Genomic DNA, 19,307 nt, shown 5'->3' with positions numbered 1-19,307 from the left:
ATGAGACAGAACTACGCATTGCATGCCATCATGTTACTGCGCACGCAAGTTTATTATTTCTAATAAATTTATCTATTATTGTAGAGATTCATCTAAACGAGGTTACAGATTGATTTATTAATCATTATGAAGTAATTCAGTCACTGGTAAAAATTAAAAATTGTAAATGGCAATGGCAAAAAAGAAATGTAAAAAGTTTCGATATAAAAACCTAATATTTAAAAACATAGATATGCCTTTATTTTCATTATTAATTAGATATTTTACTTTACTCCCTTGTCTTTCGATATTTTTAATTACATGACTTGTATTATTCATGTCTACAAAGGCATATCAATGTATATAAATATTTAGTCGAAAACTTTTTAATATTTCTTAAATAAAAATAAAGTACAAAAAAAAACACGCTGTACATTTCATTGAAGAGTTGCTATAATTAACATCACGCTGTATTACCTTGCATCCTTGTGAAGCCGAGGAATACTTGTTCGAGCGTAGTCTGAGATACAGAGTAGTCCTCTATTGGCAGATCCTGACGTGCATTCTCCATGATGTGGAAAATCTTCCACCATGGTAGATCTTCATCTTTTAAATAGTAAGTACTTATTCCTAAGTAAGTTTCACTGGAAATATACATCAAAATTATGTTTAATGAAGCGTAAATTTCATGCCTTATACATTAAAAAAAAATCTTTTACTTACATTAGCTTAGCTTCATTGAAGTTGTCTGCTATATATTGATTTATACGAGACACATTGCTGTCTCTGTCCGGTCCAGATTTACTCTTCACTATTAACGTGTAACCTGTAAGACGTTCCAAAAACCCACTTTAAAACTTAATCTTTTTCACAATAAAGTATTATACAAATACGATTTTTAAGAGAACAATAGCTTTTTGCATTTAAAAAAACAACTAACAATTCAGATTCAAATAAGAGTAATATGTATGGTATTCTGGAACGTGAACTTTTTTAACCACTGAATTTCGATATCAAATCATCATTTATGAGTCAAAACCATCGTTTTGACTCATTTCTTGGGTCTATATCTTTGATCATATGTGAATGTGAGCCACTGACCTCTATTACATGGACAGGCTATAAACCGTGGTATTTTGTGCCTTTTTGATAATAGTCATTTTGGCGCTGAAGGTTGCGATTGTTAGGGATGGAGGGGATTCAAACTAATAATACACATAGAATTGTCAGGATCTTCAACATGCGCGTTTAAGTCAGAACCACGTGAAAGTTGTCATTTCCAAGCAATAGTCTATCCATATATAGAGATCAGTGTTTCAGTGTATGTTTGATCGTCGGTACTTTTAGAGATTATTATTTAGAATCTTTTGGCGCAAATGACATGCTTTCGTTATAAAGTCCAGTGACAGAATGAATAGTGAGGGGACATAAACGTCGACATTTTAATAAGGCTAGTGTTGTGCCAGTACACCGACACAGTGTCGGATTTTCTTCCTAACATTACCTTGTGAGAACTTAGTCTTGAGATGCTGCAGTGGTCCGAGGCAGTAGAGACGTCCGTTGACCATGACTGTGAGTCTGGAGCAGAGCGCCTCGCACTCCTCCATGCTGTGCGAGGTGAGCACCACGCTGCGTCCGCCGCGCGCCGCCGCGCTCACACAACGCCACACCAGACGTTTCGACGCCGGGTCCATGCCTAAACGATACATTTCAAATTAAAAAAAAAACTTTGATAGAAGTAAGCAGACAGCAGCAGCAGGCAATCATACATAACTTTAAATTGTCGAGACAAGTCGTCTAATCATCGACATTACGTAATTCGCTTAGCGACTACAATCGCCGGATATCGAACATTTACGTTTCTTTGTATACAAAGCACCTAAATTACCGCTGCACTCTATAAGGATAATAAAATTGCAGGGCCCCCGCGGTGACCTAAGGAGAAGATAATCTGAATAGGTATATCTCCCTCCATCATATTTCCAGTTCCAGTTTATTTTAATAGACATTAGTACTCTTTAAAATGAATTATTCTGAAAATTTCTGGCAATATTTACTCACCTGCGATGTCCATTCAAATATTTTCGCTTACCTGTAGTAGGTTCATCAAGGAACACAAGCGGCGAATCACCCAGTAGAGCTAAGGCGGTGCTGATTTTCCTTTTGGTGCCACCACTGCACTCGTGTACCTAATCGTAAAACAAAAACATTTTTTTTTTACATTAATCAGTTCATAGTTTTTACGCACCGTCCGCGCGGAAATATAAAAAAATAAGTAGTAAGTGTTCTACCAGACTAAGTTCTACATCTGAACCAAATTTCATAAAGATCCGTTGAGTCCTTGAAGAGACATCTTCTAACATCCATCCATCCATACATCTAAACTTTCGCATTTATAACATTAGTAAGAAGTAAGATAGGTATTTTTAGACTATTAGTTAGAAACATTTGGCGCGAATGGCGCGCTTTTGTTACTAAGTCAAATGTCAGATTGATTAGTGAGGGGACATAAACGTTGACAATTTAATAAGGCTAGTGTTGCGCCAGTACACCGGCACAGTGTCGGATTTTCTTTCTAATAGTATTATAAAAATACGAACCATTTTATCATAATGTGTGGTGAAGCCGAGCAGGTTGGCGAGATGCAGGGCGCGCGCTGAGCCCACTCTGACGGGGATACCGCGCAACAAGCAGAAGATGCGCAGCGTCTCCCGCGCCGTCAGGTTCTCCAGCAGGGCGTCGAATTGAGGACAGTAACCTAATATTTTTCTATCATTCAAATATACAAGTGTGCTATCACCAATTTGATAATATTAGTAAAACAATTTTGAATTCAAAAATTCTTACTCTATTACTCCAAAAAACACAGTTACACAATGTTTTGTTAAATACGTGTTTTAACTCTTTGACTGCCAATGATTGATATGGACGTCAGCGTGGTTACCAATGAGTGTGTTTTACTCTTAAATATGTATCACAAAAAGTGCTTCCGATATAAGTAATATTGTTATTTATTTTTATTTGTCAAGATCGCAATTCGAAAGCCTACGCATAATCATGATTTATCTTTAATTTTAATTCTTTAAATTTTAATAATGATAATTTGCACAAAAAAATTTATATTATTCAATGTGTCACGCGAAAAAAAAACATTTACTCTAAAAAACAGAATAAAATTGCGATACCGATATGTCTGTAGACATCCTGTAGATGAGTCTTGAGGGAGAGTCCGTGCACGAATGCGTCGCCGCAGGAGATCCGCGCGTCACCAGTCAGCATGCGGAACGTACTCGTCTTGCCCGCACCGTTCACACCCAGTAGACCGAAACATTCGCCCTTGTGTACCGCTACACAAAATACATATGTCTTCTGACTCATTTTCAGGTCAAATGACCTTAGTTATGACGTCACTTGACATTACGTCAGGAGTCACGTTAATTTCACCCAAAGAACGATAAACAAGTCATAAAATAATTTTTATTTGTGTATAAAATGTTTAAGATGGCGAAATACTCTACTCAATTTTTCTTTTCAAAAGGAAACGTATATTATCTAACGATCTTCGTTATGGAATCGCTTTGGAACGAATGAACTTTGTCTAGATAGGCTTACTTACCAAAGGACAATCGATTGACAGCGAGGAAATCTTTATAGAACTTGGTCAGATCCCTACAGACGAGACTGTGCTGTGCTATCTCCGGGCGAGTCATTTTCTGTACCAGAGAACGCTCCTCCGCCACATCGGAGTCCTCTTTAGGGTCCACCGCTGGAGGCCGGTGAGGACTCTCCTTGTAGAATACCTTATAGAAATATTGTTATGAAAGAGAAGTTCAAATAAATATACGCAATAACATCAGTTTTATCATAGAACCTTGTCATAGTATACATTCAGAAAAGGAAAAGAAAATAATCATGAGACAAGGACTTAACAGTAAAAGCGATTAAGCTTGTAGTGCCTACTTTACTGGACTGTTCAACTGGATTGGACTAGTATTGGATTGGTCTATTAGGTCATTTCGACTTGAATGCCAAGCTTGCTTAATAACTTTCTCCGCGAGGCGTAAAATGAGAGTAGATTTTGGATGTTTAACAATCGTACTAATGATACTATGGATGGATGTTCAATAGAAAGTATCTGCAGATCGGCTTAACAAATTTGAGATAGAGGTAGAACATCTGCCAAGACATATAAACTAATTTCTTTTTTTAATTTCGCGTGGATGGAGTCGCGGGCGAAAGCTAGTAAACTATCACTTACCTTGTTTATAAGTTCATATTCCTTTAGAAGTAAGATAATGAAAGCTATAATTCCGACTAGCGCCATCATGAACAAATATCGTCCGATGCCAGGCTCACTCCACTTGAGGAACGGGTCGTCTTCAACTAAAATAAGAGTCGAATTAAATAAAATGCTTTAATAATAAGACAAACTGTATCTTTCATAGGCAAATAATACTGATTAGTACCCAAAAAATAAAAATAAACTTTACGAAGATAAAACAAATTATTTTTTCTAAAGGTTTCTAGTTAAATGATTTATTTTGATCAGAATCCTTGAATCACTGTGGGTTTCTGAGACCAACATTTCCGTCCAAATATTGCTATCTCTGTTTTGTCAAAGATAATGACTGAGATGACGATAAGTTTTATACAGAGATTACAGTCTCAGAGAACAACCGTCATTGAAGTGTTAATGAAAGATTTTCAAGTGATGTGAAATAAGGAAGTAAGATAGTGAAGTGGTATGTGCAGACTCACTTACTACAACAAACCGAGATGTTGAGATGTTGGCAGATGGTGTGTCGCGTGCAGTTGTCGATGTTGACGAACTGCTCGCACAGACCGTCGCACGCCAGCATTGAAAACGACGACACGCTCATATCTCTACACAACATAAATAACAATATATACATATTAATAAAAATTGGAGTTTCTGTATGTAAAATTGAGAAAAAAAAAATCATATTTCAAATTCTTGATATATTTGCGTGGCTGACAATGATAAACATACTTTTAATATTTTTGTCTCTGTCTGCATGTCTGTCCGCGTAGTAAAAATGAAAATTTTCATATGACAATATTAAATGCGAGTGCTAAAATGCCTTGTGAAACAACTATCTGTCATATTTTATGTTTTTAAAATTACTTAATACAATTTATTTTAAGGTTTTAATAAAAAGCTTTTCCATACTTTGTCAAACAAGTTTTATCTGTGATATTAATATCGCTTTAAATGCCTTTTACCACCGTGAAATAACTTGTAAGTTAAATAAATAATTGTTATAAAAATACCTGAAACTCCGACTTATGCAGTAAATTGGCAACGGTGAGAATATCCAATCGAAGATATGAGCATAGTAGGGGCTGCCTACTTCTGGCAACCTTAATACTTCAGTTATAAGAAAAGGCATGCAACCTGAAACGTAATAAACTGTAAATATGACAAAATACAAGAATTAAAATAACTGAAATAATTATAATAACATTTACCACAGAATATGTTCATAAAACACATTTTAGAAAAGCCAGTTGCAGCTGCCTCGAAGTAAAACGACGCTAAATAGTGCAAAGGTATAGTCGCCACTGAGAACACCATTAATACTAAAAGAACTCGACCTGGAAAAATACAATCATGATAAAACTATCATTTTAACTCTCAAAAATGAAGTCTCAATAAGACAAGTTGTTTTTACCGAGTTCTTCTGGAGTTGAAAGCGTATTCTCTTGGAAGCAGGCTAATGTGAGTACAATACATAGATATACTAGGAAGAGCCACACCCAATCCCACACGAAGGCCGCGCCCCACATCACAGCTGGCCGGACACCAGACACACGCTGCAGTAACTTCGCACCGCTTATGCGCTCCTAGTACATTTGTAACGATCATTTATCAAATTAAACTAAATATTAAGATTTACTGGCAATAATTCTAGTTACAAGTAAGGTTTCATACATAAGTCAATGAAAATCTTTAAAACTCGATTTTAGTCGCTAAGCGACTTATGCAATACATTTTCATAGAGTTTTGTACACAACGCGCGTCGTCGACATTTCTACCTGTCATCGACAAAGACAGTCGCTAGTAACCAGTTTTTCAAGGTCATAGCGAGAAGAGTTGCTGTAATTTTCAAGACATCATAGTTGACATGCCTTATTGACCGAATAGATGATTCTAGCAACTCAACCTACGATTCGACGATTTACATTGTCTAGTGTATAAAAGAACTGATGATTTTTTAATAAAAATCGTAATATTATTAGTATTGGTAGAATTTACAATATAAAATTTTAAGGAATACTAATAAAATTCTTACCTTGACCACAAACAGGACAAGAAAGGATGTCACGAAAGCCATACAAAATCCGATATTAAACGCAAACTGAAATCCCATACTGCTACCCGTAGCCATCACTCTCACCTGTAAATTCACACATAATACTTCTTAGTTAGAATTAATGATTTTTAATTATAAATTGTCTTAAACAAAAGAATAATTGGGAAAAAATTCCGGGATCAAGACAAAACCTAACCTAACCTTAATTAACAAAAAATCTAAAACTCGACTGACCGATGCTGCAATAAACGAAATAGCACCATCTATTGTCAGCGTTTTAAAACAAAGATTTAAAAAAATAATTTAAACTAAATAAACTGTAATGTTATATACAACATTTTCTATTTTAGAATACACTCGAAAAAAAATGTATGGCAAGTGATATTTGAACTCGTCCTTTATACAATTTTTTTTATAATTTCAATTCTTAAGTCCACTATAAAATGTTTGTGCCGATATTAATACTTTATGATACTCCGGGGACGAATACGAAACTAATAACACCTCAGTAATCAAAATCGGTTCATTCGTTTAGGATCTAGACCGTAACAATGGAATTCACATAAAAACCCTCATACATTCAAACTTTGTTACTCGGGTAAAAATATCAGCAAATATATTAACTAATTAACTTACCAAATTTTCAATAGAATAAGGTAATGGATGGTTTATAATCCTGAGCGTGCTGCCGGGAGAGAGAGCGGCAAGCATCGCGTTGTTGACGAGTGCGAGCGAGATAGCAGAGTCGTGGTACCCGTAGTTACTGAACCAGCCAGTGATGCGGTGCGGAGCGAACGTCGCACCAATCAGGTTCTCGTACCGCACACGTGATAAGTCTGCTTCACACTTTAAAATAAGAAAAACGTATAATGTAAAGAAGTTTTTAATGTCCTAGTACTTTGTAAACAATTTGTATTTGTAACATCATTTGATAACCACAGAGACAGTAACGCTGGCCTTGTATAGACTGTTTTGGCTCACTAGCGCCACTTAGTGCTGTTGAGTACCACTGTCCTACTGTACTGGCATAATTATGACTGACTGACTGATAAGCAATTATGACTGTTCTAAATACACATACTATTGTGTATTTCCACTATCGGAAAACTTTTATAGACCTCTTGTCATCTCTGTCTTTCATTTTGAAAAAAAACAGAGACTACAATATTTTTAATATACTTGTATTTTTAAATTAAAATTAAACGTTAACTGTAACAAATATTATAAAACATACCAGTTTCATATAAAATTTGCCAAGATTCATAGTTCCTAGATCATTGAGCGTCATGCCAGGATAATCTGATGTTTTGAAGTAATCTTTATATGCGAGCATCGCTTTGTGTTCCAAACTATTCCCCGTTACATTGACATCTTGCGACATTAATGTCTCTGTCGCTCTGAAGCCACTTTTCAAACTTAAATCTAAAGCTGGTAACTGTGAGATAAACTTCCATGATCGTGCTATAATCACTGATAATGTGATATTTATAATCGGTGTTATAAATTGTATTAGAGCTGCCAATTTGTTCCTCATCGTATTATAAATGAGCTTCAGAAACATTGCTTTTATATGATTCTTAAGTAATTTATATCCTCGCACTTTTTGTATTGGCTCATTTGTCACTGTAATAAATTTAACTTTAATTATAATTAATGCATTAGAGTAAATTTTTGCATTGCTTATATGTATAAAAATTTCGTGTCAATATGTATGTTCGTGATAAACTTGGAAACTACTGAACCGATTCTTAAATTATTCAAACGGCCCCGAAACTAGTCGGTGCCGCCACTGGACGAACCGATTCTTATCAAATTTTGTAAGGATCTGTAATTTGGTTCAACTTGGGACATAGGGTAGTTTTTATCTCAATTATTGACTTCAATATTTGTTATTGCAAATTAAACGTTTATTATACGTCTTTAGTGTGTATTTATTTAGATGGTTATTTGTTAGAAGATATCTCTAGAACGGCTGCATGGATCTCGCTGAAATTTGGTATACATATAGAACATAGTTTGGAAGAATACATAGATTACTTATTAAGTTTTTTTTTTATTTCGCGAGTGCAGAGTCGCGGGCGACTGTGCACTCGCGACGGTGACTTTAAATTAAATTGTCGTTTTTTTTCGTAACCTTACCTATATTATTTTGATGATTTTCAAGTGGTACTATAGCAGCGTCATTTCTGGTTACGAAACTATTTTTTTTAGCCGAAGATACTTCTGTATTATCCTCTACACCGGCCCTTAAATTAAAGTAAGCAGTTTTTAGTCAAAGAAAATATTTCTTTGCAATGAACTATTTTACTGAATTTATGTGTATTCTTTTTAATAACAAGGCAAAGGACTTACTTCATAAAAACTTCTTCAAGACTGGTAACCGAAAGACCATAACTGGATACATGCATTTCCTCTCTCTTTTGTTCAAACTCTTTCAACATATCAGGAAACTTGCTGACATGATCATTTGGCAATATATAGGTTAGTTCCGACCCTAAAAAAATTAAAAATTAAAAAGTTAACAGACATTTATTCAGTGAAAGTTTTTTTTAATTTAAAAATGTACAAACCTATATTAGTATTCTCTCTAATATCAGGCACGTGTTTTTTGAAGAAAGCTGTAACATTTTGTACGTTACATTCGTCTTTTTTGACAATAGTGAGTTTGTATCCGATGCCGTAGTGCTTCTTGAGGAAGTAGGGAGTGCCGATGCACTGCAGTTTGCCTCCAGACATGATGGCGATGCGGTCGCCGAGGACATCCGCCTCGTCCATAAAGTGGGTTGTTAATATCATTGTACGCCCTGGTACAGAAGTATGGGTATCTTATTAGTATTACAAATGTCACTATTTGGATGTATGGATTGATGAATACATGATAGATATCTGCAGTACGGCTACATGGACATCGAGGAAATTTGGCTTAGATGTAGCACATAGTCGGGAAGAACACACAGGCTACCTATTTTTTTATTTCTTTTTTTGTAATTACGGGTGACAGTTAAATTATAAAGAGCAATAAATAACTATCTGTAGCAATCGCTATTAAATTTTATGGTGTAGGCATTATCTCGTGTCGAAATGGGGTAAATTAGACAATAGGGAACATATCTAAATTATTACTTACTAAAAATGTGCTTATAACAAAAAAAAATAGACAAAATTTAAGATTATACATTCGTATTAAATATTAATAAAATTTAGATTAGCAAATAACAATTATGTACGTATTCAATGACATTTTTAAAAACCCTTATAGATAGCTTAATTTTTTTTTTCATATTATAAGGTGGCAAACGAGCGAGCGGCCACCTGAAATCGCTGAAATAGCGAAGTGAATTAGTGATGTACCTTTCTTTTCCTTTTGCAGTAGATCCCAGAGCGATCGCCTAGCTGCGGGGTCTAGTCCCGAGGTGGGCTCGTCCAGTAGAACGACTCGCGAGGAGCCGCACATCGCCGCGCCCACAGACAGCCGCCGCTTCTGACCCCCCGATAGGTGGTTTGATACCACATCTCTCTGCATCATCATTATCAAAATTAAAAACTATTTTCTATATCAATTAACCAAGTAAGCAAAAGCTATCAAAAAAACACGATATTTTCTTAAGCTGGCCATCGATTTATTTAGCATTTAAATTACATAATTAAAATAAACTTCAAGTCGATCTTAACAATCGATTATTGCGTTAGGTTATTCTTAGGTTCCCTGGTGGTTTTTGTTTTAGATGCATTATATAATTAAGCCTACCTTTTCTTCTAATTCCAATAATTTAACGAAATGGTTGACTTCCTCTTGTAGTTTATTACTTGGTACTCCTTTTAATCGGGAATAGAATATAATATGCTCGGCGACAGTGAGGTCGGGGAATAGGACGTTATGCTGCGGACAGATGCCGAGGGACTTACGAGCTAATTCTGTCTCTGTTACTATGTTGTACCCGTTTATTGATGCCGACCCTGATGTGGGTGGTACCATACCTGATATAACATATTTAATTAATGAATCATCATCAGCTTACTATATTACATCCTCACTGAGGGGCTCAGAACCTACCCTAAGTAAGAATTGACCCAGTGCGGTGTGGTTAACTTCACATATATCTTTGATTTGATGTTTCTTTACCGTAAGAACGTCGTATAAACGTATTTTACATATGTAAATCCAATAACATATCGGTATTATATGTTAAATTTGGAATTTACATAGATAATAGTTCAATCGAAATTAGGTAAGCAAGAAACTAACTTTGGTTTTGAATTGGAATTAACGAACGCACATATTTATAGCGTCGGTGGCTCAGTGGTCAAGCACTTGACTTGCAATCTGCAGATCCTGGGTTCGAATCCTTTCATGTAAAAATGTGATTTTCGATTTTCCGATTTACATATGTACATTTATCCGACGTACGGTGAAGGAAATCGTGATGCAACCTGCACATATCTGAGAAGAAATTCAAAGATATGTGTGAAGTCAACCAACCCGCACTTGGCCAGCGTGGTTGACTATGGCTTAATCACCCTTAACTTGGGGTAAGCTCCGAGTCCCTCGATGGGGACGTACAGTGAGCTGATGATGATGATGACATATTTATAAAAAGTTGATATAAATAGGATTATAACAAACAATATACCTGTAAGCATTGATATTGTGGTAGTTTTTCCAGCGCCGTTGTGACCCAATAATACTGTTATTTCATTTTCATACATTCTGAGATTCAAATTATCAACAGCCTTTTTACGACCTTTATATATTTTTGTGAGATTCTGTAAAAAAAACACGAATGATTTTCAACTAAACATTATCTGTTCTGTTTCTCTTAGGTTCTGTTCTATACGTTATAATAAAATTGGAATGATTACATGGAATATCGAAAAAAAAAACATATATCCAAATTTTATAATTTTTATCTGTTCGTCTGAAAAACCGGGTTAGTTTCGGGTATTCTCCGGAACGGATAAACCGATTTTAACAGGACTTTTATTGGAAAGTAGCTTATTTATGCGAAAGTAACATATTTTTTTTTGATTTCGCACTGGCGAAAACGCGTTCAAAAGAACATTAGTTTAACGATAAAATTCGATCTTGTATACTCCGCGCAATAACAAAATCAATTTACGGATTTTATATTCATATTAATGTAAATCAAAAACCAGACCAAGTTTAAGAACTTGGCCTAGATTTAAACACACAACTCTATAGATTGTACTAAAAATTTACAGCGGTTATCATTCATATGAGAGGTCAAGAATTAAATAAATTGTTAAGATACAATAGCTAAATATGGTTTGTACGTTACCGCGAGTCTCTAGATATAGAAAAAAAATATACTAAAACATATCGCTATCTCAGTTTTTTCAAAGAGAATGACAGAGATGACTATACATTTGACAATATATCTTATCGACTAAATATAACTTACCTCTATACAGATTCCCATCGGTACACCTTTCGGCTCTTCATCATGAACAACTTGCAATAGCGCATCATTATAATCTTTATCCACTCCATCGCTCATTGTTATCTCTAAAAATAATAAAAAACAATATACCCATCTAAACGTGCCTTTATAACATTCCGGGGATTACCCAGAACAGGCCATAGTACACGTTCCCTTCCCATCCTTATCTTATAAGGAAATGACAACGATTTGACCGATTGACTCACAGAAAGGGTGTCTATGGGCAATTTCGCTATTTTAGCGAATTTGTGTGACCGCTTCGAAGTTTGTCAATTTACAATACAAATTAATAAGAATGGAATGACATCTCGTACTAAAACAGGTCAAACTCTTTAGATCAAGATGTTACAAGGAACAGCTGTTTGACCAAAAATAAATTCACGAAACGGACTTTTAAAAGACTTAAAGCTATTACAGTTTTATAAATGTAAGAAGGTCATAGAAAAATAATCAATACTTCCTTACAGGTTTTATAATTAAATATTCAATTCCAAGGTTCATATTGTTCGTTAGTATTAACATTTACATACGTCATGTTAAGTTTCACACCTCTTACATTGAATACGAAGTTATTAATGACGCATTCCTTAACAAAGTAAATACTTACTTGCACTTTTCTTTTTATTGGGAAACCAAAAGCTTTTAGTTAACGGGAAATACCATGGTAAAGGTACACCGTATAAACCGGGCCTTATTTTTTCCACGTACATTGCAATCAACATGTATAATATTGTATCTAGAATTAACATGAGGACAACATGACCCGGTTGGAACTGATCATGGTAAGATATGGACGTAAAAAATTCATTCCATTGTAAACCTGTAAAAAGTAAAAATATTTATGGTCTAATTCAACACACATTTCACTGGATGAAAATATCATTTATTGTCTATGGATTTATTTTGACATTTTTTTAATAAATTTATTATTACAGCCTTATAAAGGAAAATAATAAATGATATATTATAAATCTAATTAATTATATTAAATATAATTGAGCGTATAATATATAAATATAATTGTCCGACGTTCTTACGGTGAAGGAAAACATCGTGATGCAACCTGCATATATCTGAGAAGAAATTCAAAGATGTGTGTGAAGTCAACCAACCAGCACTTGGCCAGCGTGGTTGACTATAGCCTAATCACCCTTAACTTAGGGTAGGCTCCGAGCCTCTCGGTGGGCACGTATAGTGAGTTGATGATGATGATATTATAAATGCGAATGTTTAAATGGATGGACGGAAGGATGTTAGAAGGTATTTCCATAAAGGCACAATGAATCTCGATTAAATTTGGCACAGATGTAAGACATAGTCTGGAAAAACACATAGGCTAAATTGTTATTTTTAATTCCGCGCGGACAGAGTCTTTGCGCCAATTAGCTATAATATCTCATTTCTATTAAATTCGACTATAGTCTTTGCGTCATTTAGTTTTTTATATAAAAGATGCGCTCAAATCGCTACCAGTTTAAATAAAAAAGAGATTTAATTAGTTACAGATCAAAAACTGGTTTGCTGCGTTTCTTAACCTTGCATCTCTGCAATCAGTTCAACGTTCACCTACCTGATGATATTTATAAACGTTCTTTAATTGCTAATATTTAAACAATTTAATTTAAAATAAGATTTTTTTAATATTAGCAGATTTTTGTTAATCTATACAAATATTATAAAGCGGAAGAGTTTGTTTTTTTCTAAACGCGCTAATCTCAAGAACTACTGGTCCGATTTGAAAAATTTTTTTTTGTTGGATAGTCCATTTAAAGAGGAAGGCATTAGGCTATATAACGCTGCAACCAACCCTTTTTTATTAATTCGGCGCGGGCGGAGTCGCGGGCGATAGCTAGTTTATTAATATTTCTTGAACCATTCCAACTAATTTCTAAGCTTGTGCTAGGACATGGTTTACGAAAATAGTCGAATGGCGGAATTCGAACCCCCAACCTCGTGATCGGATGATACTCGTACAAGGTGGATTGATAGCTATTTGTTCACCTCGACAATATTATCTTTGCCATTTATGGAAGTGAGCAATTGTTTTTTTTCTCCTTGTAATCATATTCAAGGCTAGTTAAGTAACATGTAAAGGTGATTGTTTAGTGCACGTTTTAGACTAACATAAGGTCGCTGGATCGATAATACCTTAGCCTTAGAGAGCCATCTCTCTTTGTTGTTAAATTTTGACATTAAAATTGTTAATTATAAAATTTTTAACGACATTATAATCGTACTGCTCAGTTCAGGAATTATAGTAATTCCATAAATTGGACGCATTTGTAATGGAAACTTTTTGGAAACGATTATCATTTTACGTTGTTGTATTAACAAAGTATATAATAATATTCGAATTTTGTACATTGTACATAGATTCGGACTTTGTACAGAATTAAAAATTATACTACGATATCAAAATCCTGAATGACGAACGAGATGATACGGTTGTAAAAAACTGTACGTATTTCGTTACGCTAACAAAACGTGTTTATCATTGTACAAACATATTCGCAAAGAAACACGAATGATCTTCACATATTTTGGCTTTTTATTGCTTAAAAAGGTTGCCAAATTAAAATATACAAACAAGTACATTTTTCGTCTCTCTCTAAATGCACGGCATTGAACTTTAGACCCATGTTTAAGATTCGATGTTATTAAGAGTTGAAGGACCTCAATTCCATATTAAATCTTCAATTAACGTCTCTGTGTGCGACAGTTAATAACTTACCTTTAGATGTTCCCTCGCATATCACGATCATTTGAAATGCATATCCCATCGCTGTATTTGATATAAGACTTAGCAACAACTTAGTGGACAGACTAATGTCCTCATATAAAACTTGAGTCAGCATAAATACAGAGTACGTTGAAAACCACGCAAGTCCCATGAAAGAGGCGGCTGTATTTGCTGCAATAAACAATTGTGTCATACATGATGAACTAAACTTTGTATTACGGCAGTTGACATCAATTGACATGATTTTACTATAGTTATGTAGGAACGTTGTCGTTCAAGCGTGTATGTACACCAAAATAACTCTTATTACAATACAAATAAGATGTTTTAATGAATCAGTACATAATTAATATAAGTACATCATCGGTTTATCATTAAATGGTACTCGTTTCCTATAACAGTGTTAACAAATGAAAATAAAATTTTATACTTATCTTATTCAACTAGAGTACAAAGATTCAAACATATAAAAATATCAAACAAAAAAATATTTATTTCTTTCGTCTCTGACCCATTGATTTGTTTATTGCGAGATATCAAAAAATTTAAACATTTAAGTGATTCATAAGCAAATATTTCGTAAGCTATTCAAATATACAACATACCTCTAGAGAAGAAAACGCTGACCATAAAGCAAAAAGCTAATGACGCCATCACAAATAACACCATAAAAAATAATAACACGGTCCATGGCGTAAATGTCAATACGGAATATTTATCTCCTGTTGCCGTCGAGTTGAATGGAGTCTACAAAAAAAACTTAAAATTAAAAAAAATTACACATAAAAAAAGACAAATATATTCCAATATCTCACCTTAAATAGTATAACCATAAGAATAACTGATATAAAAAGGAATGAGAATTGTTTAATGAACCAAGCGACCCAATGCAACCACGATGGTAGTCCCATTATCGTCATAGTCTCCTGAAATAGAATCCGATTTAATCAAGCAGTTCAATATAAGAATTCAATACATCGAGCTCACATATTACAAAAAAAACAAAGAACTCTATATAAAATATGCAGAAAAAAACTTTGATAGCACAAATCGGCCCATTCATGCCAACAAACAGTCGGAGTCGACTTGTGTATAACGCTATTCTAACTTTATTCAAAGTAGACGCTGTGCATAACAGAATTTTCGTATCGGCGGGACACATGCCAGGTCAGAGCATGTCTCTGAGCCCGCATACCTTCGCTCGCTTTGCGCACATAAGCCCGAGCCACTATTAAGTTTGAATCTTATGATACTATAATCGTGATAAATACAGTTAATACTTCTAAGTTCCTTTTACTGAGAAGTTTAGTAAGGCGTATACATTTCCCATTAATCATTCCTTGTGCACTCATAATGACGATGGCTCCAACGTAAACTATCATAAGTTTGAAACGCAAATTATGCAAGACAAAAAGTTAAACGCTGATAAGTTTAATTACGATATATTACGTTAATAGACAACCAAAATCCATTCTACTTCTTCTCTCTGATACTTTCAAATTTTACAGTTAAGCTAGCTGTCGCCCGCGACTCCGTCCGTGCGGAATTAAAAGAAAACTTAATAATGTTTTATATGCTATATGTTTTTCCAGACTATGTTCTACATCTATGCCAAATTTCGTCGAGATCCGTTCAGTCGTTCTGGACATACCTTCAAACAAACATCCATCCATCTATCTAAGCATCCACGTTCAAAATATTAGTAAGATTATCATTTAGGATGTATATGGCAAAATTGTGTAGACCAGTCTTTCCCAAAGTGGGCGATAACGTCCCCTTGTGGGCACTGCAGGTCTCAAGTTGCGAGTTATAGTAAAATTTCGTTTAGAATTCCGTTAATATACATATATAGGTCACAATAATTAATTAATTTAATTTGAAGTTATAGTGGTTTGTAAACATGTAAAAATATGGGGGCGCTAAAAAAATATTTATTCTCAAAGTGGGCAGTAGACAAAATAAGTTTTGGAACCACTGGTCTAGAATATGGTAAGGCACAATTTTTACTACACACCTACCTAGGTAGGTGTCATCGATTATTTATTTATATTAAACAAGGTACAATATAAATAATTACAATAAAAGTGTCTATAAACCCATGATACAATAATGTTTTAATTACGCATTGTTATCTTATTAGATTTTTATTGCTAATAGTAGTTAAATGACATCATTGCTTATTTTCCTCCTTCCACCATAATAATACGTATTGATTGTAAAGTTATCACAAATAAAAACAAAAGCCATGACTAATATTACAAATGTGACTAATAACTTTAACAACAATTAAATTTTTTAACAATAATCATAATTAAAGACAGGGATACATTATTTCACTTATGTCACCAGAAGTAATATTCAATCAAATAAAAAAACGTTGTAATATATATACAAAACGAGTACATGCAAATACATGTGCAACAACTAGACTACATTATACACTTACCTTCAGTTGTAACTCCTTCTCCGCAGTCACAACTCTGACGGTGTTGACAAATGTATACGCAAAGCACAGCATTATTATCATAGATATGAATCTTTCTAAAGCTATCAGTAAGTCATCATCTCTATATGCAATCTGAGGTAGACGTTGAAGATAAACTTTTGTGTCTATCGTTTTTCCTGATTTTTGTTTTATAATTTCCTGTGATACTGCATGTTGTACCGCCAAGAACATCTCCGGTGAATATCCTTGAAGATATATAAAATTAGAAACCAGCTATTATTTAAACCACAAAAAATTTTCATAGTTTTATTCAACCTTGCCAAGAAAAAATACAAATAGATGTAACTTAATTCTGGTACCTTAGAAAAGTAAAAAAAAAAATATGAAGAAGCAGTTGAAGAATATGTTAAAGTAAGTCTTAGTTATAGTTTATATTTACCTGGAGTTTTTCCTCCATATAAATCATCTGGGTCTCTTGGCCCAGGTCGAGGGAATAGAGGGAACAATAAATTAGTCCTCCAACTGGCTCTAAGAGGATGTTCTACCATAGGAGTACGCATTACTGCTGGAAACCTTAATGTCACTGAAATATCATCTGGCCAACTTGTTGCATCTAAATTGATTAAAAAAAAAGAAAATAAAACGTCTTTCAAAGTCCATCTATAATTTTTTTAGATGGACACATTCTTTTAACTCCGCAATTCATTCATATATCAGACAGTTACATATGACATGTCACTGATAATAAATACAATGAAAATATTATTAATAAGAAGCACTTACTTGCCATATTATCATCAAATTGAATACCAACTAGTATTTGATTCATTACATTCGGTTGAGTGAGAGCTTGCTCCAGTTCGTATGAATTGTTGAAACCTTTTGGTTGAGGTAACATTTTCGTGTCAAATAGTAGAGCCAGTAGACCATTAAGATTATCAAGAGCAACCATAGCCATAGCATCTTCAGTAACTTTTCTAGTCAGTGGGTTTTCCGGTGAAAATGCCAGAGTACCCTCTCTCTTTGCTGTAGTAAGGTTTCCCCTTAAAAGTACAATATCTATGTATTTACAATAATTTAATTAAAGTCTAAAGAACCTCATAATACTAAACTATACTGTGAATTTACAAGTAAATGTGGTTTTTGCGAATACTTTTCCCTTTTACCTAAATAAGCTTATTTTACAAACAAGATGTTTTAAATACATCTTTAAAATTTAACCAATATTTTTTTAATTTCCATTTACAACAGATACTAATTAATTTCAATGAATAGTACTCACAGCGTTTTTCCACTTATATTGAAATATGTTGGGAGAAATGGTTTGTATGTTATATCCGGTTTTGAATTTGGGTCCACAAGACATCTTATTAGTATTAAAAATAATGAAAATATCACAGGAGAAGCTATTTCGAAAATAGTTTGCCATTTGTGTCTTCTTTGTAACAGAAAATTTTTCCAAACGAGAAGTTTTAATTTCTCATAGGACGACATTTTTGTCGCTGAAAAAAAATCAAACAAAGCTGAGTTAAAATGAAATATAAAATCTGTTTTTACGAAAAATAACTATTTTTTGAATTAATATAAATTATTTTGAGGATAAAAATGTTTGTCTTATTTATAATTATCGCTATAATTAAATTACAGTAAAGAAAATTTATTTGCGCTTTCCTGAAAATGTAAAGAAAAGCTTACCTATTCATCGCACTCTTACTATCGATTGCTGGGATCGTTTTATTTTTATAATTAGTAGGACGTTGGTTTAGATATTTAGCAGCTAAAAACTGAAACTAAAACTACAAAGCTAATAGCGACAGGCGTTTCAGGAATTACAATTGATTGATGAAATTAGTATTTGACAAAATGGTCAATGACAGACAGTTGTTGGGTGACCAGATTTAAATTGAACATTCTGCCAGTTACTCGTTCAAGTTCTGCTGAAATCTGCTAATCGCTTACGTCGTAGTTTGTACGATGATTTACAAGAAATTCTGTAAGAGAACGGCAATTTAATACTTGCAATTCTACATTACAAAGTAGACTCACACACAAACAGTCAAACGTGGAGTAGATTCACAAATATTTATTATTTTATTTTATTATATTAATAATTTGTTATTGGTGGAAGTGGCACTGTTTTTATTGCATAAAAAAAAATATAAATAAATATTTAATCTCCTACTGTATAACAAAAATGGATTTTATTTTTCTTAATAAGTACGCAACTAAATCGTCGACTATATAGGAAAGAACACACAACCAACACAACTTCAAAGCAAAATATACATTTTAAGGGGATTCCCCTGAAATGTGTATGACTTTTTGTTGATAAAGTTAAAATACCTTAT

The 19,307-nt window shown here is 33.8% G+C and overlaps 1 protein-coding gene across 1 annotated transcript; it reads right to left on the bottom strand.

The window, feature by feature from the left end:
* Positions 1-240: 240 nt before the first annotated feature.
* LOC106119129 (ATP binding cassette subfamily A member 3) lies at positions 241-18,824 on the bottom strand. The gene is made up of 31 exons (XM_013314015.1): positions 18,655-18,824; positions 18,242-18,461; positions 17,743-18,002; positions 17,399-17,572; positions 16,960-17,204; positions 15,329-15,439; positions 15,119-15,260; positions 14,505-14,684; positions 12,381-12,593; positions 11,735-11,838; positions 10,946-11,078; positions 10,063-10,292; positions 9,666-9,831; positions 8,885-9,118; positions 8,667-8,808; positions 8,454-8,560; positions 7,549-7,937; positions 6,951-7,160; positions 6,294-6,398; positions 5,673-5,844; positions 5,470-5,595; positions 5,272-5,395; positions 4,742-4,863; positions 4,238-4,362; positions 3,596-3,779; positions 3,165-3,326; positions 2,580-2,737; positions 2,072-2,168; positions 1,484-1,675; positions 703-805; positions 241-623 (listed from the first exon to the last, which is right to left on the bottom strand). Exons 2-31 carry the CDS (start codon positions 18,451-18,453, stop codon positions 443-445), a joined length of 5,103 nt encoding a protein of 1,700 aa, XP_013169469.1. The 5' UTR covers positions 18,454-18,461; positions 18,655-18,824; the 3' UTR covers positions 241-442.
* Positions 18,825-19,307: the final 483 nt, after the last annotated feature.

The sequence above is a fragment of the Papilio xuthus genome, unplaced genomic scaffold, assembly GCF_000836235.2.
Source record: "Papilio xuthus unplaced genomic scaffold, Pxut_1.1 DF827542.1, whole genome shotgun sequence".
NCBI classification, from domain to species: domain Eukaryota; kingdom Metazoa; phylum Arthropoda; class Insecta; order Lepidoptera; family Papilionidae; genus Papilio; species Papilio xuthus.
The sequence above is the reverse complement of the archived record's forward strand: the minus strand, read 5'-3'. Positions and strand labels throughout refer to the sequence as shown.

What these genes read in the sequence shown, in the direction of transcription:
- LOC106119129 (XM_013314015.1), bottom strand. Translation starts at nt 18,453, where the DNA reads ATGTCGTCCTATGAGAAATTAAAACTTCTCGTTTGGAAAAATTTTCTG. An exon ending in AGAAGGAGTTACAACTGAAG is followed by an intron (nt 15,440 to 16,959) that starts GTAAGTGTATAA and finishes ATTCTATTTCAG; the next exon opens with GAGACTATGACGATAATGGG. An exon ending in GCAAATTTTATATGAAACTG is followed by an intron (nt 7,161 to 7,548) that starts GTATGTTTTATA and finishes CTTATTTTAAAG; the next exon opens with TGTGAAGCAGACTTATCACG.